We start from the raw sequence: 17,841 nt of genomic DNA, 5'->3' as shown, positions 1-17,841 counted from the left end.
TCCGCCTCTGCGCTTCCCCTCCTGTCAGATTAGAGTTTAATCCGAGGGGATACGGTCAAGACGCTCTGTTAACAGTGGAGGAGAAGTTGTCGATTCATGCAAACCAAGTGGTATCGGGGAATTGGATGCGTTTCTTATTTTTTCATGTAACTGAGCAGCAGATAGAAAATGAGACGCCAGAATTCGGTTGCGGTTGTCTCCCAATTTGACTGCTAATGTTAGCCTGCTAGCCTCTTCGCTAGCTGGCTAACTAGCTGAGAAAGAGTAAGAAATCGGATTAGCTGCTATACCGTTAGCTGCTCACCGTCAATATCCAGGTTGATGCACCTGGCGACCACCTCACTGCAAATTGGTGGATCTTATTTATGGAATGTTTTTCTTTTTTCTCCTTTTCACTTCTTTTGTACGCGTTTTTAATTTCACCTCATTGATTTGAGGCCCCTTGTTCTTAATTGTTACCGACGTAAATGTTGCAACAAGGTTGATAACCTGATAGTTGATCCAGCCAACGGCAGGCTGCTCGTTGGTTGGCCAACCTTACTGTTGGTTATTTCAAAAGACAGGTGACAGCGACGGGATAGACGGCCAAATTGATGTGCTAGCCACTAGCCAGCGAGCAAGCTCATTGAACAATATTCTGATATAAATCTAGTCTTCCGACGAAGCCAACATGTCAGGGAAAGACAAAGACAAACAAGAAAAACAGTCGACCACAGAGCGGTTGATAAAAGGTGAGTAATGAACATTTTGTGCACACTAGCATCCAGTTTGACTTGACACTGCATGCACACTAGCTAGATTTGCATATTAATTGAAAACTACCTGTGGCGTTTGAGATAACATGAACTAAACTTGTTTATTTGGGGGAAAAATAAGCAGTTAAGTAGTGTTTGATTTAATAGGCTTATTCTATTCGTTTTACGGAAATGTGGCAGTTGGTCATTTATGAAGAGTGAGCCATTAAATCTGCGGTTGAGCTGTTATTACTCCAACAGAGATAAACCCTCGGGGCTTCCCCTAATGGTTTGTCTTTCAGTCAAGCCTGTTAAGGGATGCTTATGTGATGACAAAACTGCATGCTGTCATTAGGAGAAAATGCTGCGTGTTTGAGAACAAAGGTGAATGAATCTGGGGGGAAATCAAAAAGTGTAATATTGTCAACTCTCACACAGTGGATGATATTGGAGCAATGTGTCAATATAATCCAGACCAAAGTAAATTATTGTTCTGTTTTGACCCACCATCTGCACTTCTGTGGACCTGTAGGACAGTACCTGTATTCCTTAAAACTGACTGGAATTCCTATCATCTACTCGGATTTTTAACATTGTGTTGGGTCAGCATCGCTGCTGCTTGCTGTGATTCTCCACAGTGTTGTCGTTATTGTTACCACTATTGTTACTCTCAAGTCAAGACAGGAACTCACAGACAGACAGGGATCTCCTGTGAGTATGTGTCCACTGTCCAGGATAAAATGGGGCAGTCCAGCCACGCCAAGGTTGACCCTAGGGAAGACCCTCACTGTCCATGCCGTTGCCAACACACTATCATCTTCCTCCCCTGTAGAAGGCCAGTAGCATCGAGCAAGGACTAAACAAGTGAGAGATGTGCCCTGGAACGGAATTGGAATGCTTAACTGTGTGCCAGTAGGGAGTGGGTGAGTTAATTGTGGAAAGAATCTCCCAAGCAATGTGCCCAAGGCCCAGCAGAGAGAGACAGATTATTGCTTTGGCAATGAGAGAGAGAGAAGGGCCATAAAAAAACAGGAGTGACAGCTCTTTAACCCATTCTGACCTGAGATCAGATTCATACGAGGTTTCCGCCGGACACACACTGGTCTGATGAACCCATTCTGACCTGAGATCAGATTCTAAAAATGTCAACTCGTTCTTCGATTATTTTCAAAAATAGCAGACCTACAAGCTCGTATCGCGCCACTCGGTGGCGCGATATGAGCTTGTAGATCTGCTATTTTTAAATAGCTAAAGCATGACATGATGCTAACACCAAAATGGGTGCCCGTTCAGAATGGGTTAAAAAAAAGTGTTTCATCCCATCCAACGCCACCTAGCTGGCCATCTAGCCAAGTTTAACCCATTAAAACCGGGAAAGCATCCGTGTCTTTTTACTAGATTTTCGTTTTGGCTATTCAAAAATAGCAGATATAAGCTCACAGCTTGCAGCCCTGCGAGCTTGTGCATCTGCAATTTTTTATTTATCTTTTAATCTTGGAAGTGAAGTGTGAGAACTACTGATTTTAAAAGGCATTTGGAGAATCGGTCTTGATGGGCTAAGATACATGTAAGTTGTAAGGTCTGAGCTGTAAAGTCCTCTCCCAGCTCTGTAAAAACTGAAAGTCAAGGCCTGGCCACACTATTGTGAAATGATGTATGGCCAATGAATAATGGGTTTCTCATTGGCCATACATGATCATTTCACAATGACTTGGATCAGGTCGGACGATGGCTTTTGATTTTAATTGAACCATCTATCCATTCCGTTCCTGATGTGTCTATAAGAAACAGCAACAAACAACAAAAAATAAAGAGGGGCAGGACCCAAGAAGGTAAATGTGTGGTGTGGTGGCGCTGCCACACAAAACATAATATGATTGACTGACAGAGATGAGACAAGTAGACAAGACGACCCATGAGCCTGGGGCCTGGTCCTGGACGTTCATTTCTGGTGAGTGATTGGCTGCATTCAAAGATAATTAGAGCAATCTCAATTGGAATTCATCATGATTCATCTAGCGACCCCCACCACCACCACCACCACCACCACCACCACCATCTGTATCTCTTTGTAATTCAATCTTATCCCATTGTGTCGACTTTGATGCAAAAGAGAACACATCCTAGACAACGGCTCATTATCATGATCCAGAGCACTACTGTCCAGGAGCGAACGTGGAGCCTAATGGATAATACTGTCTTTGTTTCTGTGGGTGTTTGTTGTCATGCCAGACAGGCAACGTGGGTGTCAGTGCAGCCACACAGCTTTGGCCCCTGATGCTTGTCTGTCATTAAGGAGCAGCCATCAAACATTAATGCTTATTAGACACGGTGGACCAAACTTTAGGGTCGCTGTGGCCAATTTTACTCTTTCATTTGATTACTTTGGATCGCTTTTTGTATGTTGGTCTGTCTACAGGATCACATTTTTTTATCCTCTGTTATATTGTGTGTTGTGTCATGGAATTGCTGATGTGTTCTTTTCCTTTAACACTAAATTCATTAATTCATTCAAGGTGCAATTTACTTAATTTGAGCAAGGCTTGTGGCAACAGTTTTTGTATGTTGTGCTTGACCAGACATCTGCTGCCTTGGCCCTTTGCTCATGCAAGCGAAAGCTGACTCGAAACTGCTCTGGCCAGACCCCTCTGGTGGGGGTAGTTGGTCAGTTATATACCAAACACACACAGGTTCACAAATGCCAACTATAGTTTCTGTTGCTGAGAAAATGATTCTCTAAACCATGATTACACCGTGCATTGTGGTTAAAGGTGAGTTTCCGTCCATTCTCACTCATGTGCTGTCCTAATGTTTTCTCTCTCTCCGTTTCATCTGTCTTTTTGGAAGAAGGTAGGCCTATTTTATCATATACTGCGCTGGTGCTTGCCTTCCAGTGTGTCAAGGCTTTTAAGTAAATGGCCCCTGAACCTGCTAATAGAGGCTTTGCCTAATCTGTTCTTAAGGCTCGTACCTCAGCTTACTGCACTACTTCTCTCTAGCCTCGCCTCGTAGGCCCCAGGAGCGCCTTACTGTTTTATTTATACCACAACTAGTCGGTGCATGACAGCTTGTCCTGATCACAGAGGAAGTTGGAACTGTTGCTTTGGGTTCCCATTGCAAGTCAGGCCTCAATCTGTGCTGCCCTACAAAATGAAGGAGCAGTAAGCTAGTGAAACTGACTGATAAGTATGCTAACATTTATCTCCTGTTGCACTGAAAGCATTGTTGCACCAAAGAGTTATTCCCAACAATATTGTGATATTGTTCGCTACTGCTGTGCTTATGCTGTGCTTATATTATTTTTGTTATCTTGTGATGTAGACTAGAGTGGACTCCGCTATCCACTTTAGTTAGAAGAATTTTGAAATCCAATTGCAGCAAGCTTGCCAAGCATCTATTGTGAGTTAATCAGGGTGTGGACGGTGATCCTTGTCACTGCTGGGCAAGCACCTGTCAGCTGGTAATATTTAACATGAGGAGTAGACTGAGGCGGGGGATCCTCACTGGCAGGTGAGCCAGTAGAATGCAACAGTAAAATGTATTTAAAATAATACATTTTATAGTTATTATTGTTGGTGTGGATGGCCCTGGCCCTAAGGCCAGTCACAAAATACATCCACAACAATTGTGTAAGTTACATTTTTATTCATTACACAAAATATACATAGTGCTGCTTTAGCATCATTATTGGCTTACTGCACCTGCTGCTGCTGCTGTGGTCACAATGGGTAAAAAAGACCTCCCTTTATTTTTCTACTTCACTCCGTGCAACAGATGTCATAGTGAAAAAAACATTATTTATCAAGTTCACGAATGAACTACGTAGTTCAGACAGAAAATTAGGGCTGTCAAAATAACTGAGTTAACTGAGTTAATTTGTGAAATTAATTTGATGAAAAATGTTAACGCAATTAATGTATGCTTAGACCCGCCCCATCCACTCCATAATCCCATCCACTCTGCAGTGCACTAGTCATCACTCTGGTATCTGATGGCTGATGGATCCAAACGAGATGGAAAGAGAAGCCCTATCATATATAATTTTCACCTCTTCGTCTTGTGGTATAACTTGTGCACTGCATGGTTTAATTCTGTCACCATGTGTTTTGATCACACTCCATTGTTTTTAAGATGGCAGCCTCTTGTAGCTTGTGTCTCTAAAAGGATTCTTGAGGTACGGGTAACATGGAAGGACATTAATGGTAGGGGGTTTTCAATTGAGGTGAGCACTGAGAACACTTTTCTCTCCCGTCGACTTAATTTTGGTGTCACTCTCTGTGCAGAGCAGAGCTTGTGAGCAGGAGGAAATGCTGCCCTGCAGTCCGCACTCACAAGGCTGTTCCCCACTCAGAGATTCCCTGCTTCTCCACTCGTAACGTAACCACTCCATCATCCTTGATTTGACCATGAGATCAAATTGTACCCCTTGATTGACTTGTGAATAGTGATATAAACATAACTGAAATAGGAACTAACAACCAGACTTTGCGGATTACAGATACATTTGAATGCCAGCCTATGAGTTCAGAATTAAGTGTGTGTTAGACTCAGGAGTTCAAGACATGATGCATCGTGTCTTACTATGAGACCAGGCATGCTTATCGTAGGAGTGGCACGACCCACTTGCTCCACTTTGATCAGTTTCTTTGCTCATCTCTGTACAGACCCCCCCCCCCCCCCCCCCCCCCCAACATGCTGTACATGGATGTATATATTGTGATGTCCACTGTCACTTAAATAAGCATGCATAAACAGTATAAAAACCCCACAACCCCCCACACGCCAATTCAATTATAATGGAGGAAAAGGAATGGTTGAAATGAGAGAATTATGATTGAGTTGTTATCCGTAATAATGTGAGCTGTTTATATGTGTATGTCCTCTTTTCCCATAGCTGTGCCATACCCTCCCCAGCAAAAACTTACCTTAAAGGAGCTGTTTGAGGATGGCAAGCCCAATCCAGAGGTGCTCCGTAACCACCTGGTCAAGGAGGGCAGGCTAGAGGAAGACGTTGCCCTCAAGATAATCAACGATGGGGCCAACATCCTCCGCCAGGAAAAGTGCATGCTGGAGGTGGACGCTCCCATCACAGGTAGGGTTTAATAGCAGCTTGGGGATAGCTTGGCAAAGGGCTAGGACTGAACCAGTGAATGTGACCAGATTTGAGGAGAAAACCTTTTTCTTTCCTTTTCCTTTTTCAAAATGAGTTAATACCATATACTCTTCACATACTAGACTAGAGCAGAGCATGTCTGAAATAAGTGTCAGAGCTGAAATCAAATGTAAATATGAAATAAATGCTTAAACATGTAATGTTAGAGACCACAGAAGTGAACCTTTCAAGCCCGTTTTCTCAACTCGCTGTTTTCTGCAAGACATTACTCTATATATGCCATATCTCCAAAACTGGTGGGTCAAACTGAACAACCAATATGTCAATTTGAAGCTATGATTCCCTGCTTTCATATAACATGAAAAAACTAAAATTCAAAAAAAATCCAATGGCAGTCTCTCAGTCAAATTTGGTCACATATATTGTTATTGTATAGTTGCTTGTCACGATATGAACATGTCTATCAATATCGCAAAAGGCAACATTATGGCCGATATAAATTCCCACTGCTAAAGCCAGCAGCATACTGTACCTTTGTTTTAGCCAGTGCCTAGGAAAATAAATCACCCCTACATTGTGTGTGTGTGTGTGTGTGTGTGTGTGTGTGTGTGTGTGTGTGTGTGTGTGCGTGTGTGTGTGTGCGCGTGCCATGAATCATGAGCATACATGTATGTCATTGAGCTAGTCCTGCACTCGCCTTTCATGGAAAATGTATTATTGGGTGTTGTCTGACTGAAATGTCCTTAATGCAGCAAGCTGCCTAGAGCCTTCCGTATGAAAAGCTTGACTGATTTTGTCCATTCGTCGTTTTGACATTCGTTTTAAGTAAGCATTTTACTTTCTTCCCGTCAGAAATATTTTAAGGGAAGATCCGCACACTCAGATATGCGCACAATCAATTCGGTCTACTGACCTTTCTCATGTTCCCTTTGTGGCTCCAGCACCTCTCTTACGTTTTTTCAGCAGATGAGCGGTGGTTCTTTTTACACTTTCTTCCCGTCAGAAATTCAAAATAAGAATGAATTCTTAGTTCTCATTGTTGTGAGTTTGAGGTGGTTCCAATGGGCTATGCTGAATATAGAACATATTTGGGTTTTGCGGAAGGTTCATTTCCAGGGCATGGAAATGTGTTAATGGTACAGAAAGACTGGGCAGATATTAACTCAATTCGCGCCAGCATTAATTAATCCCTCTATAGCGTATTGCCAAGGTTTTATGTACGTAACACTTACTTTGAAGAGCCAAATATCCGTAATCACATGTTACAATGACAAACTGCTGTGTGGTCTCATGCACGGATGATGTTGTGTCGGTCGGTGGTGGAAAAAGCAACCGCGAGTGTCAGCCCGCCTGCTACAGCCCGTTAAAAACCCTTGTATTCATCAGAAACGGCCCCCTCAATGTCGTTTCTGAGATACAGAGCTGTGAATGGTGGGCTTAGACTGGAAGTGGATGCGCGCGCATGTTCAAAATGGCCGTGGCCAGTGTCCCACTATGTATTGATGCGGGTAGCAACATCAGCTAGCATTACGATCGGATCAAAAATGGATTAAACGATAACAAACCATCAAACCCGAGAATCTCGGCTTTGGCGGACTTGACTTTATTTCATCCAACACCGCATGTGGTGTGGTGGTGGTGGTGGTGGGCGGCGGCAGTGTGTTGCACACGGAATGGAAGACATGTAGTTCATGACTGAGGCTACTCCTGCTTATTATCACAACATAAAGTTATATCATGATTTCAACCTAAATGGCATATTGGCATAATATATCAACAAGGAGAGGAGGATGATATAAAAAAAGATTAGCCTGATGAGTTGACCGTCTTGATCCAAGGCTGTTTCAAACATGGTCATCACTCAGGCTAATCTTTTTAACTTTATTTACACTTAGACAGAATGGCGCATTAGGCCAACATTACCTGGGTTAGCTTACATCTTGTGTTGAATGTTGGCATTATAAATTATAATCCCTTGGTGTTTCATCAGCGCGAACGAAAATATAGGCTACAGTCTGCAGCCTGGTGATAAGAAAACTCCACACGAAATGCTACGATAAGGAAGCAAGGATTAGACCGTGATGTCACTGCTATGCAACAAGGAAGTAGCATGAAGCACAGCAGCAGAAACAGAACGCCATTATGAAGGAATCGGCAGTGATGTGACATCACTGTCGATTCCTTGGGCATGTGACGGATTTATCTTGTCTCCCCACTGTTGAGGAGAAACCTCAGTTTGTTGTCATTTTTTGGGTGTGTCTCAGTAGCAGCATGCGCGTTTATGTTTGTTTCTGTGACTGACTGTCAGTGTGTCATGCTGGCGCTGCTGCCTCACGCACGGTGCTTAAGTGACGTTCTTTGGGCGGAAACATTGCTCAGATTATCACAATAAAATGTTACAATTCCAGGGCTTTATTGACAATTTAGCTGGCATGAGAAAACCGACCCGTTGCAGGACTCTGCCTCACTATGGCATGCATTTGATTGACTGTAATAATGAAATCAAGGTCTTTGATTTTGAAAGCTAGAGCGTTCCTTTTGCGATTTATACCTCCAGAAGGCTTAACTATTTAATTCTCACTTTCTCTCTCATACGTATGTCTCATATAAGTATGTCATCTGTAATGGTTCTTCTCTCTCAGAGGACATGGTTAAAAGGACAAGCCTGAGTGTAGAGAGTAAACCCTGTGCCAACACTGGGCACTTTTCCAATGCACCACTGTTTGCATCTTCTGACAGCTGGTCATTTGGTGTATAACCACTTGAGTGGCAGAATGGACTGGGTCATCTCCAACCACCACAGAGTTTTTACCCCCAACACCCTCAGCTCAAAAGTACTCAAGTGGAGCGGGTGATGTTTGCTGCGCCTGCAAACATCACCCCAGAGTGCCTGCCTTCTTTTTACAGACAGGATTTCAAATACAGTACATTTCTGCATATCTTTGCTGTTGGGAAGAAACCACTCCAAAATGTAAAACTTTCAGGAAATTAAGAAAACCTTTTGAAATTTTGAAAACAAAGCAATACTGCCTCATCAAAGTTGGTGTTGTGACTATATATATATTGTCAATTACTTGCATGAGAGGGGGAGAGGTGGTGGAGTTGGTTGCTTTAGCAGACAGTTTGAGGGTCCAATGGAGTTAACACAATCTGCTGAAACGAGAAAAGCTTTTGTGACTTTGTACTGCGTCGCTCCCGCCATGTAAACGCTTCTGACGAGAGGTAAACGGTATGTCCTTGTGCCAATGATACTAAAGTGTGTGTGGGGGCAACAGACGTAAAGGGTGTTCAATAATAGGCGTGAATCTTGTTTGCGTCCAAGCATAACTGGGCATGGTAACGCCCCGCCTGACTGTGATTGGCCTATCGACACTGGCCGTCTTGACTGTCCTCCGAGACACAAGGTCACTCCGCGTTGAGATTGAGAAATATATAATACAAGAGAATGACAGCTTGGCAAGCGCGACAGAATGCAGCCTTGTTTGTAACTAACTTGTATGTTTTATTTTTGTAGAAGAGGCAAACCAATATTGTTTATGCCGTTTGCTTTGATTGTACATTGTACTATGATTTGATTTGGGTGTGTTCTAAATAAAGTGTTAGTGTTATCGTAATTATAGTAAACTAATACTATTACACTAAAAAGGATAAAGATGAAGGGAAAATTGACCTTTTTATAGTACAATAATGTTTCAAGTTTACATACAAACAAATTACACAATAATCAACACCTTATTTTAGAACTCACCCAAATCATATTACGGCGGGCCTGTTCAATCAATTATTCCATCAAAGCAAACGGCATAAACAATATTAATTTGCCTCTTCTACAAAAATAAAACGTACAAGTTATAGTTATCTTGTATGATACCGTACTACTTATGTAGTAAGTAGTAGTAGGTATTATTTCCCACCACGGAGTAACCTCGCATCAGACTATCCAGCATAGCTATATCCACCTCGGAGGACAGTCAAGACGGGCAGTATCGGTAGGCCAATAACAGGCAGGCGGGGCGTTACCATTACCATGTCTATGCTCGGACGCAAACGAGATTCACGCGTTCAATAGCACTGATTTATGCAAAAACCTCAAATGGAGTTAAGTGGATTCCTCCTGACAGCAACAATATACTACATTCTCTAGACCAGGGGTCTTCAATATTCTTCAGGCCAAGGACCCCTTAGCTGAGAGAGAGAGAGAGATGAAGCAGAGACCCCTATACATGTGTTGTATAAAATGTTGTTGCAGATTAAGTAAGTAAGCCTTGCCGAGCCATGAGGCCCATAGGGCAGGAGCCCATGTCCTGTTTCTGTAGCGTGAGGCAGCTTGATGTACAAGTACACCCCCTGGACATGACGCTAGTATGTCGCAGGGACTTACCCCCAATCCAACCCTTGATGCTGAGTGCCAAGCAGGGAGTCTTTGGTATGACCCGCCTGGGCCTGGGGTCATAAATACAGTAGCTTCATAGACTTAGCACCATCATCAGGGGGTTGTGTAAATTCAAGTTTTTTGTTTGCTTGTTTCCAATGATATATCTCTCTATTAATATATTGGATTCATGTTAATATGTATTTTCAGATGTTTAACCACTTAAACTGTCAATCTGCTTTTTTCCACACCAAATCTCTTTGCTGAAAATAGCAGATCTAAAAGCTCATTCCATGGCCCAACACATGCAACACAACACAGTGCAATATGCTTGGAGCTTGTAGATTTTAGTTTTTGGCGAATGTTACCCCAGAATAGGGATGCTAGCATTCAAGTGGTTAACGTAATGTACTGGCACCCCTTAGTAACTCTGAGGGCCCCCTAGGGGTCCCGGACCCCCAGTTGGACAATACAAATTACAGTAACAGACAGGATAAACTTGTGGCATATGCTTCTAGACTATACATTTTATGCTTCCGTAAGCCCAAAGCCAAAGGGTCAAGCCGGTTTTAGCGTTGTCCCTGCGGTGTGATATGTCTTGTTGCACGTTGAACCACGTTGACCCTAGTGATTCAATGCATGGAATTCAATGGCCCAAACCACACAAAAGGGTCGAGACGGTTTTAGTGTTAACTCCTTGCAACCGTTTACACCCAAGGAGTTGCATGGTGACCCTTTGGTGTGGTAAGGGCTTAAGTCCCTTAGCTCAATGAAAGCGAGGAATGCATCCAGGTACTTGTCGAAGTGCAGTGGCATCTTCGCACTTGTCTGCTTGGTTTCTATTACATGAATGGGTGCTGTTTTAATGGTAGAGATATTAAGGCTTTTTAATTAAACAGAACAATCAAAGTCCCACCGCTGAATGCTGAAGAGCCTATGACCCAGATGACTGCACGTTCTTATTCTACCATGCAGTTAACTGCTATATTAATCCCTTTATTAAAGGCTTAAAATTAAAGCCAGTAGTCGTCTGGGTCCCCAGAATCAGAGCAGAGACTGAGTACTACTGCAATTCATATCTAAATCCAGAATTCAGGTGATGGCAATCACATTTCTTCACTAGCATTCTTCAGTAACCCTGCTTTGAATGTCATTGTAAAGTTGTCCATGCAGGTATCCATGCTCTATCAACAAAACTACACATAGCCAAATCAATACATGAAAAGACACAGTATCACTGCAGTCAGTGCACTTTCAATTTCATGACCAAAGTTGGATGATACTCATGCAGTATTTGGCAGTTGGTTGTTTTTTACCAATGTATTGCATGATTTATGGCCACATAGCTAGTATCATTGTTGTTATTTGACTGTTAAACCTACTATTTCTCTTTCCACAGTTTGTGGTGATGTCCATGGACAGTTCTTTGACCTTATGAAGCTCTTTGAAGTTGGTGGGTCGCCCAGTAACACACGGTATCTCTTCCTCGGTGACTATGTAGATCGAGGCTACTTCAGTATCGAGGTGAGAATGACTGTTCTCTTCATTCAGTGTGCCCAGATCTGTACTAATAAGGTTCCTTGCAGGAGAATTCCAACGGTCACTTTTTGTCAGGTGAAACCTGACTAATGAAATCTCATGAAATGTAGAAGACCTATTGACGACCTAGTCATACTGATGGCCTAGCCTGATTGGCTGCCTCGTCTGCCTCCTCTGGCCAATGGGAGAGCAAACGGCATGCCAACGGCATCTATTATCAACACTAACACTTTGTTTAGAAGTTCACACCCTTTTACAAAAATAAAACTTACAAGTTAGTTACAAGGCCGCATTCTCTTTCTCATCATTCTCTTGTATTATTTTCCCACCACGGAGTAACCTCACGTCTCGGAGGACAGTCAAGACGGGCAGTGTTGGTAGGCCAATCGGGGCGTTACCATGTCTATGCTCAGACTAGATATACGCACAAATATATACGTACCTAGCAGATAATGTCCCATAGCTGGGGGGTACGAATATATACGTACTTAGCAAAAAAAATAGTTAAAGGACCACTTCACCGCTTTCCAACCTACCTTCATATTGGTCCTCACTAATGTTCATGATAAAATGCCACAATTTCTTTCTACTTTCTGTGTCTCATGGGAGGGCTGTGGACAGTTCAGAAACCCGTCCACCAGTGACATCATCAATTGGGAATCCAAGCTAATTTAAACGGCAGGCTTTCTATTCCTGAAAAGTTGCAATGCGTTAATGGAAGCTATCGTTCTCACGATAATGAAAATCTACTATAAATGCCCCACTGACTTCAAAATCGACACACGAGTTCCACACCCCCACAGGGAGTGCAGTGCCCGGTATAGAGTCGGTCGGACCCACGGTTCTCCAGAACCACTACACCACAAAAAGCTCTGGTCAGGCTCTGCCAGTGGACCTAATCAGCCTAAATCCTCTCACCTGTGCAATTTCCAGCCTCTGCCTCAGCCTATTGATTGCCATGGCAACCCCACACCTGCAATTTTGTGATTACTTAACCAGTCCACTTCAGTCAGTTTGCACTCTTCACACACAGAGATACAGATATCTCCATGTGCGACACAGACAGACAGTTAAAATGGGAGCCGACGTACAGGTCATCTGCCTAACGATGATGTCACTGGTCTCTGAACTGCCCACAGCCCTCCTATGAGACACAGACTGAGTAGAAAAAAATGTGGTATTTTATCATGAACATTGGTGAGGACCAATTATATGAAGATAAGTTGAAAAGTGGTGACGTAAGTCCTTTAAGTTCAGCTTGTCACCTCATCATTGCCTACACCTGGCCTACAGGGCAAGGCTCTGTGGATTCGTCTATACTATTAATGGAAGTTTTACAGAGAAATGACATTCATTGCTCAAACAAACATGTAACAAATCAATATCTATTCAGTCATACTTTGTAATATGCCCACACGTTTGTGCCTACTATGTTTGTGTGTCAATAGAATTAAGGCACACGATAAATTGAGGAAGATGTACCCTGGCGGACAATAAAGGGCTTTTACATCACTTCTGGTCTGGTTGTGAACTGTCTGCCATCATTACCAAACGGATCACTGAATAGAAGATGCCATCATTACCAAACGGATCACTGAATAGAAGATCACTCCATCTTATTTTATCGGGTCAATTTAAGTTACGTTGTTGTGTGTGATTCCATGTGTTGTATGCATTCCGTACAATGTTCTTTGAAGTCTGGATTTGTCTTCGGTGAGGACTGCAAGAGGGTCGTAATTTGCAGTAGCTGAGGCTCTGGCTTGAACTATAATTGAAGCAACGTTTCTTTTTTTTCTCTACACAATGTACACATGCTATGGAAACGGTACAGAATTCTAACACGTTTTTAATCAAGCAGTTGCTGGTATCATTCTAAAACTCATGTCCAGCCTTTAGCTGATACTATCTTTGTAGTAAGCAATATTTCCAAACCAAGTCCTACAGAGACTACTACAGCAGCCCCCCTCTCTAGAGACGGATGTTTTGCAATCACAGTCATCAGTACCGTCTGGATGGTGATTCTCTTTGTTGTTGGACCCTCTCTGACCCCTCTCTGTGCTGAAACTAGTCTGATTGCTTCAACCAGGAGCACAGCAGAGATCTCCCATATGGTCATAATTTAATTTCTGTATACTATGTTAATGGGTGTGCTATCCTGTGTAGGTTGTGAGCATGCTCAGATATTTTATAGGTCAATCTGGCAATAAAACATTGTTTTTGGGGTCACGGAAATTTGGGTTAATTGGAATTTATGCAGATAAGCCTTGTAAGCGTAAAAGGAACATAATGGTGTGTGCTTTTTGTTTTTTGTGTAGACGTTTACCAGACAGAGACACAGGTCCTTCAAATCAGCTATTCATCAACACATCATAATGCAATATAAATGTTACATTAAGTAAAGTACTAATACAACAGATGTGTTTAACCCATTTAGGACGGGAACACCTTGTTTTTTGTGTGTAGTGTTTTTGTGTGTAGTGTACACACTGTTTTCATCTATCTGCATGTAACCGCAATGTAAAGTCATGTTTATAGAAATGAACGTTGCAGTGGCATATCACAAGCCTTGGTCACAGCAACAGTGCAATATGAACAGAGCCTACAGGGGCGAATATATATATATATATATATATAAAATTTAGGGGGGCTAGGGAATTATGGTGTGTGTGTGTGATGTGAAATGTGAGCTTTCCATCATATTCAATTGCTTTTGGAGAGAAATGAGACTGAGTCACGTTCAGTAGAGCACTGTATAGGGGAGCTGTGTGTGACTGTGCCCAGGTGATGATGGTCGTTGATGCTCATCATCAAGGAAGGCAATTATGTTCCTGCACTGTCAGAAGTAATGCCTACTTCCTTTCCAATGTAGTTAAATAGAAAATGTGATGGGGGGGGGGGGGGGGGGGGGTGAGAACATTATATAAAATTAAAAAAAACATTTTATTTCTGGAAACTTTTTTTTGTTTAAAATATCGTGAAAACTGCTTTGTGATTTCCTAGTTGCCCCTTTATCATCTAGAGTTTCTGGGCAATAAATACTCTTGGTCGTGTTGGGGGCTTCCACCTACTAGTGGCACACATCAGCGTACCGTATTGCGCATTGATTGATGTGGTAGAAGAAGCCTCATACTAAAGCAGTTTTACTGCCGGGAATGGTTTAATCCAGGTTACTGTCGTTGCTATATACGACATACCCGCATTTTGTTTAATGTGTTTAATCCGCCGTATTGTAATAAATAAAAATAAACTCTGTCTTGCCGCGGAGATAGAGACTAGATGGTTTCGTTTTGATGACGAAACCGGAAATCGTCACATGCTGTGGGCTGCTAGGGCTTCTGGGAAATTAAGGCCAATGCAAATGAATGGGGTACAACGCCCTCATGGAGACGGGTCTTGTGTGCGTCTTCCGGGGTGCACCAAGATGGTGGATGGTACGATCGGATCATAACAAACCGAGGAACCTTTTTTCGCTGGATCTTCACGGATTAAAAGCCCAAATAATTCAGCGTATGCTCTGAAGGTAATACAACAATCTCGGCAGTGAAGGGGGGTTGATTAAAATGCGGGTTTACGCGTTTAAACCCAGTCAAACTCAATAGAACTAATTCAAGTTACATCCAGTCTGACGACTGCCAGTGCCAACAGTCACTTTGAAAGAAATAAAAAAGCCCCACTACTTCTCTCATTTAGTCTGGGGTGCAGCTATGCGTGTTACAACAGCTGGGTGAAGTCGTGCGATTCTGTGACCTGCGTGATGGAGGCGACGGGAGGTAACTGAATTCGATAGGCAACCAACTGCTGTAACGCGATGTACCCGGATGCGTGTCATCAACGGCGTGCATGCACAGTGACGGGGGAAAACTTCGGTGCTAGAGTTAACCCATTCTGACCTGAGATCAGATTCATACGAGGTTTCCGCCGGACACACACTGGTCCTGATGAACCCATTCTGACCTGAGATCAGATTCTAAAAATGTCAGTCGCTCTTCGATTTAAAAAAAATAGCAGACCTACAAGCTCGTATCGCGCCACTCGGTGGCGCGATATGAGCTTGTAGATCTGCTATTTTTAAATAGCTAAAGCATAACATGATGCTGACACCAAAATGGGTGCCCGTTCAGAATGGGTTAAATGGAGTGGCGAAAGACTGTAATAAACAGCGTTAAATTGGTTACATTGAAAAAAAGGGCCTTTTTAAGACCTCCATAATGTAATGGTCAATACCCGTGTGGAAATTCAGAGTCATTGGTGCAGCGAGTGAGGAGCAGCGACATTGCTTTATACAGACAGACAGACAGACAGACACATTCTCTTACTTATACAGACATTCCCTTAATTATATGTTGGATAGAAATAGAATAACAAAACGCCATTGTTGGGTTTTGGTGCCCTCCCCATCAACAACATTACAACACTCAAATTGATGGTATATATTTGTTTGTTTGTATACACACGTGCTTCTCTGTGTAAAAAGTTTTTCATGCGAGTACTAACAGTCAGTACATGGAGATAGGTAAAATGTCACAGATGAAAAGGGGGAGAGAGAGCATAGGGATTGATGGGTGAGTGATGCTGGGCAATCGACAGGGGCTATTCCAACTTCAAATGTTTATCCCCCCCCCCCCCCCCCCCCCCACTCGCAGGTTTTAATGCTGTTCAAGAAATCAGGGAGTTGAAGGCCTGTACAGTGTGCACAGCAAGGCTTTGGACTTTTCAGAATTGTCCAAAACATATATTTTTTACGATATTCTCTGGGCTTGTCCCTAATTAGGGTTAATTTAAAAGTATTATGTGTTAATTAATTATTATTATAGTTATTATTGATATTACTAGAAACTCGACCGGTCTTCGGCGGTCTCGATTGTAGTTTCCCACACGTCGTTGGCTCCCATGAGACGTTGTCACCCTTGCAATGTTGCACTGCTAATTGTAGTGAGCAAGTAAGGTGTTGGTGTGAATAATGAGTGTGATTGATGCACATGGAGAATAGGGTGTAAATGAAGACGGGAAGTAGATGGAAATAAGATGGCATTTGTTGTGTATTGTCATGTTGTAATGTATGACAGTGTTTGTAGCAAAGTATAAGAAAGGCTAAATGGTAGTAAAATGAAATTACTTGAACAGTGAAACACTAATGTGTACTGTATCATCATACTGTACTGTACTGTGTCATACTGTACTGTACCATACTGTATTGCACCGTACTGTACTTTACTTTACCAGACTGTACTATGCAGTAGTATACTGTACTGTACTGTGATGTACCATGCTGTACGGTACCATACGGTACTGTGCTTTACTGCAGGTGTTCTCAACCCGTGGGTCGCGACCCCTCAGGGGGTCACCAAATTATTTTGGGGGGTCCCCAAAGTGTGTGTGTGTGTGTGTGTGTGTGTGTGTGTGTGTGTGTGGAGAACCAAACTTGAGAACCATTACTATACCATTCTGTACAGTAATGTACCATGAATCAGTCCAATCTGTGTTGGGGAGAAAAAGGGGGAGTGACCTAAAGTGGTGATGATTATGACGGTCACCACTTCAGGAAGTAGGCCACTTCCTGGATTGTGCAATAAGGCAAAGTATGCTTACTATACAGAAGGTGAAGATGTTATGGGCAGGATGAGAAGCTTAGAACCTTGTCCGAGCACGAAGCTATAGTTGTGGAAAATGGGGAGTCATTTGAATGTGCGTGGGCTGAGAGAAGTGGTCCCAAAGCTGTGGCTCTGTCCATGGAGTGGGGTTTCTGTTGTTGAGATTATTATTAGGGCATGGTAGGCGGGGTGGGGATGTTCTACTGTGAAGTGTTGGAGGGATTATGGCAGTGTATGGAAAGCGTTGCATTTTATTAGGATTTTAGATACAGAGTTGGACCTGTGACTTGCAGAGACAGTTTTACTGTATGTGTGTTCTGATTGTCTCCACCAGGCCGAAGGCATGGGGGGAGAGTATGTTTTGCACTCCGTCCGTCCGTCCGTCCGTCCGTCCGTGTGTGTCCGTCCGTCCGTGTGTCCGTGAGCAGCTAATCTCCGGCACCGTTAACCCGGTCGATGCCAAATTTTGCACACACACTCCCTGGATGCCAA

At 42.9% G+C, this 17,841-nt stretch overlaps 1 protein-coding gene across 3 annotated transcripts in view; it reads left to right on the top strand.

Moving 5' to 3' along the window:
* The first annotated feature begins 40 nt into the window (after positions 1-40).
* ppp3cca (protein phosphatase 3, catalytic subunit, gamma isozyme, a) overlaps positions 41-17,841 on the top strand; it is a 39,521-nt gene continuing 21,720 nt past the window's right edge. For 2 of the 3 annotated variants that reach the window (XM_083783170.1, XM_083783169.1), the window contains exons 1-3: positions 41-731; positions 5,629-5,826; positions 11,619-11,743. In XM_083783170.1, coding sequence (XP_083639296.1) covers positions 671-731; positions 5,629-5,826; positions 11,619-11,743 — 384 coding nt within the window. In that variant the 5' untranslated portion in view covers positions 41-670. The remainder of the gene's footprint in view (positions 732-5,628; positions 5,827-11,618; positions 11,744-17,841) is intronic. The other variant, XM_083783171.1, reaches the window with a different exon arrangement.

Source organism: Protomyctophum parallelum (assembly GCF_964188405.1).
Source record: "Protomyctophum parallelum genome assembly, chromosome: 15".
NCBI classification, from domain to species: Eukaryota; Metazoa; Chordata; class Actinopteri; order Myctophiformes; family Myctophidae; genus Protomyctophum; species Protomyctophum parallelum.
Note: the sequence above shows the minus strand (reverse complement) of the source record. Positions and strands in the feature narration are given on the sequence as shown.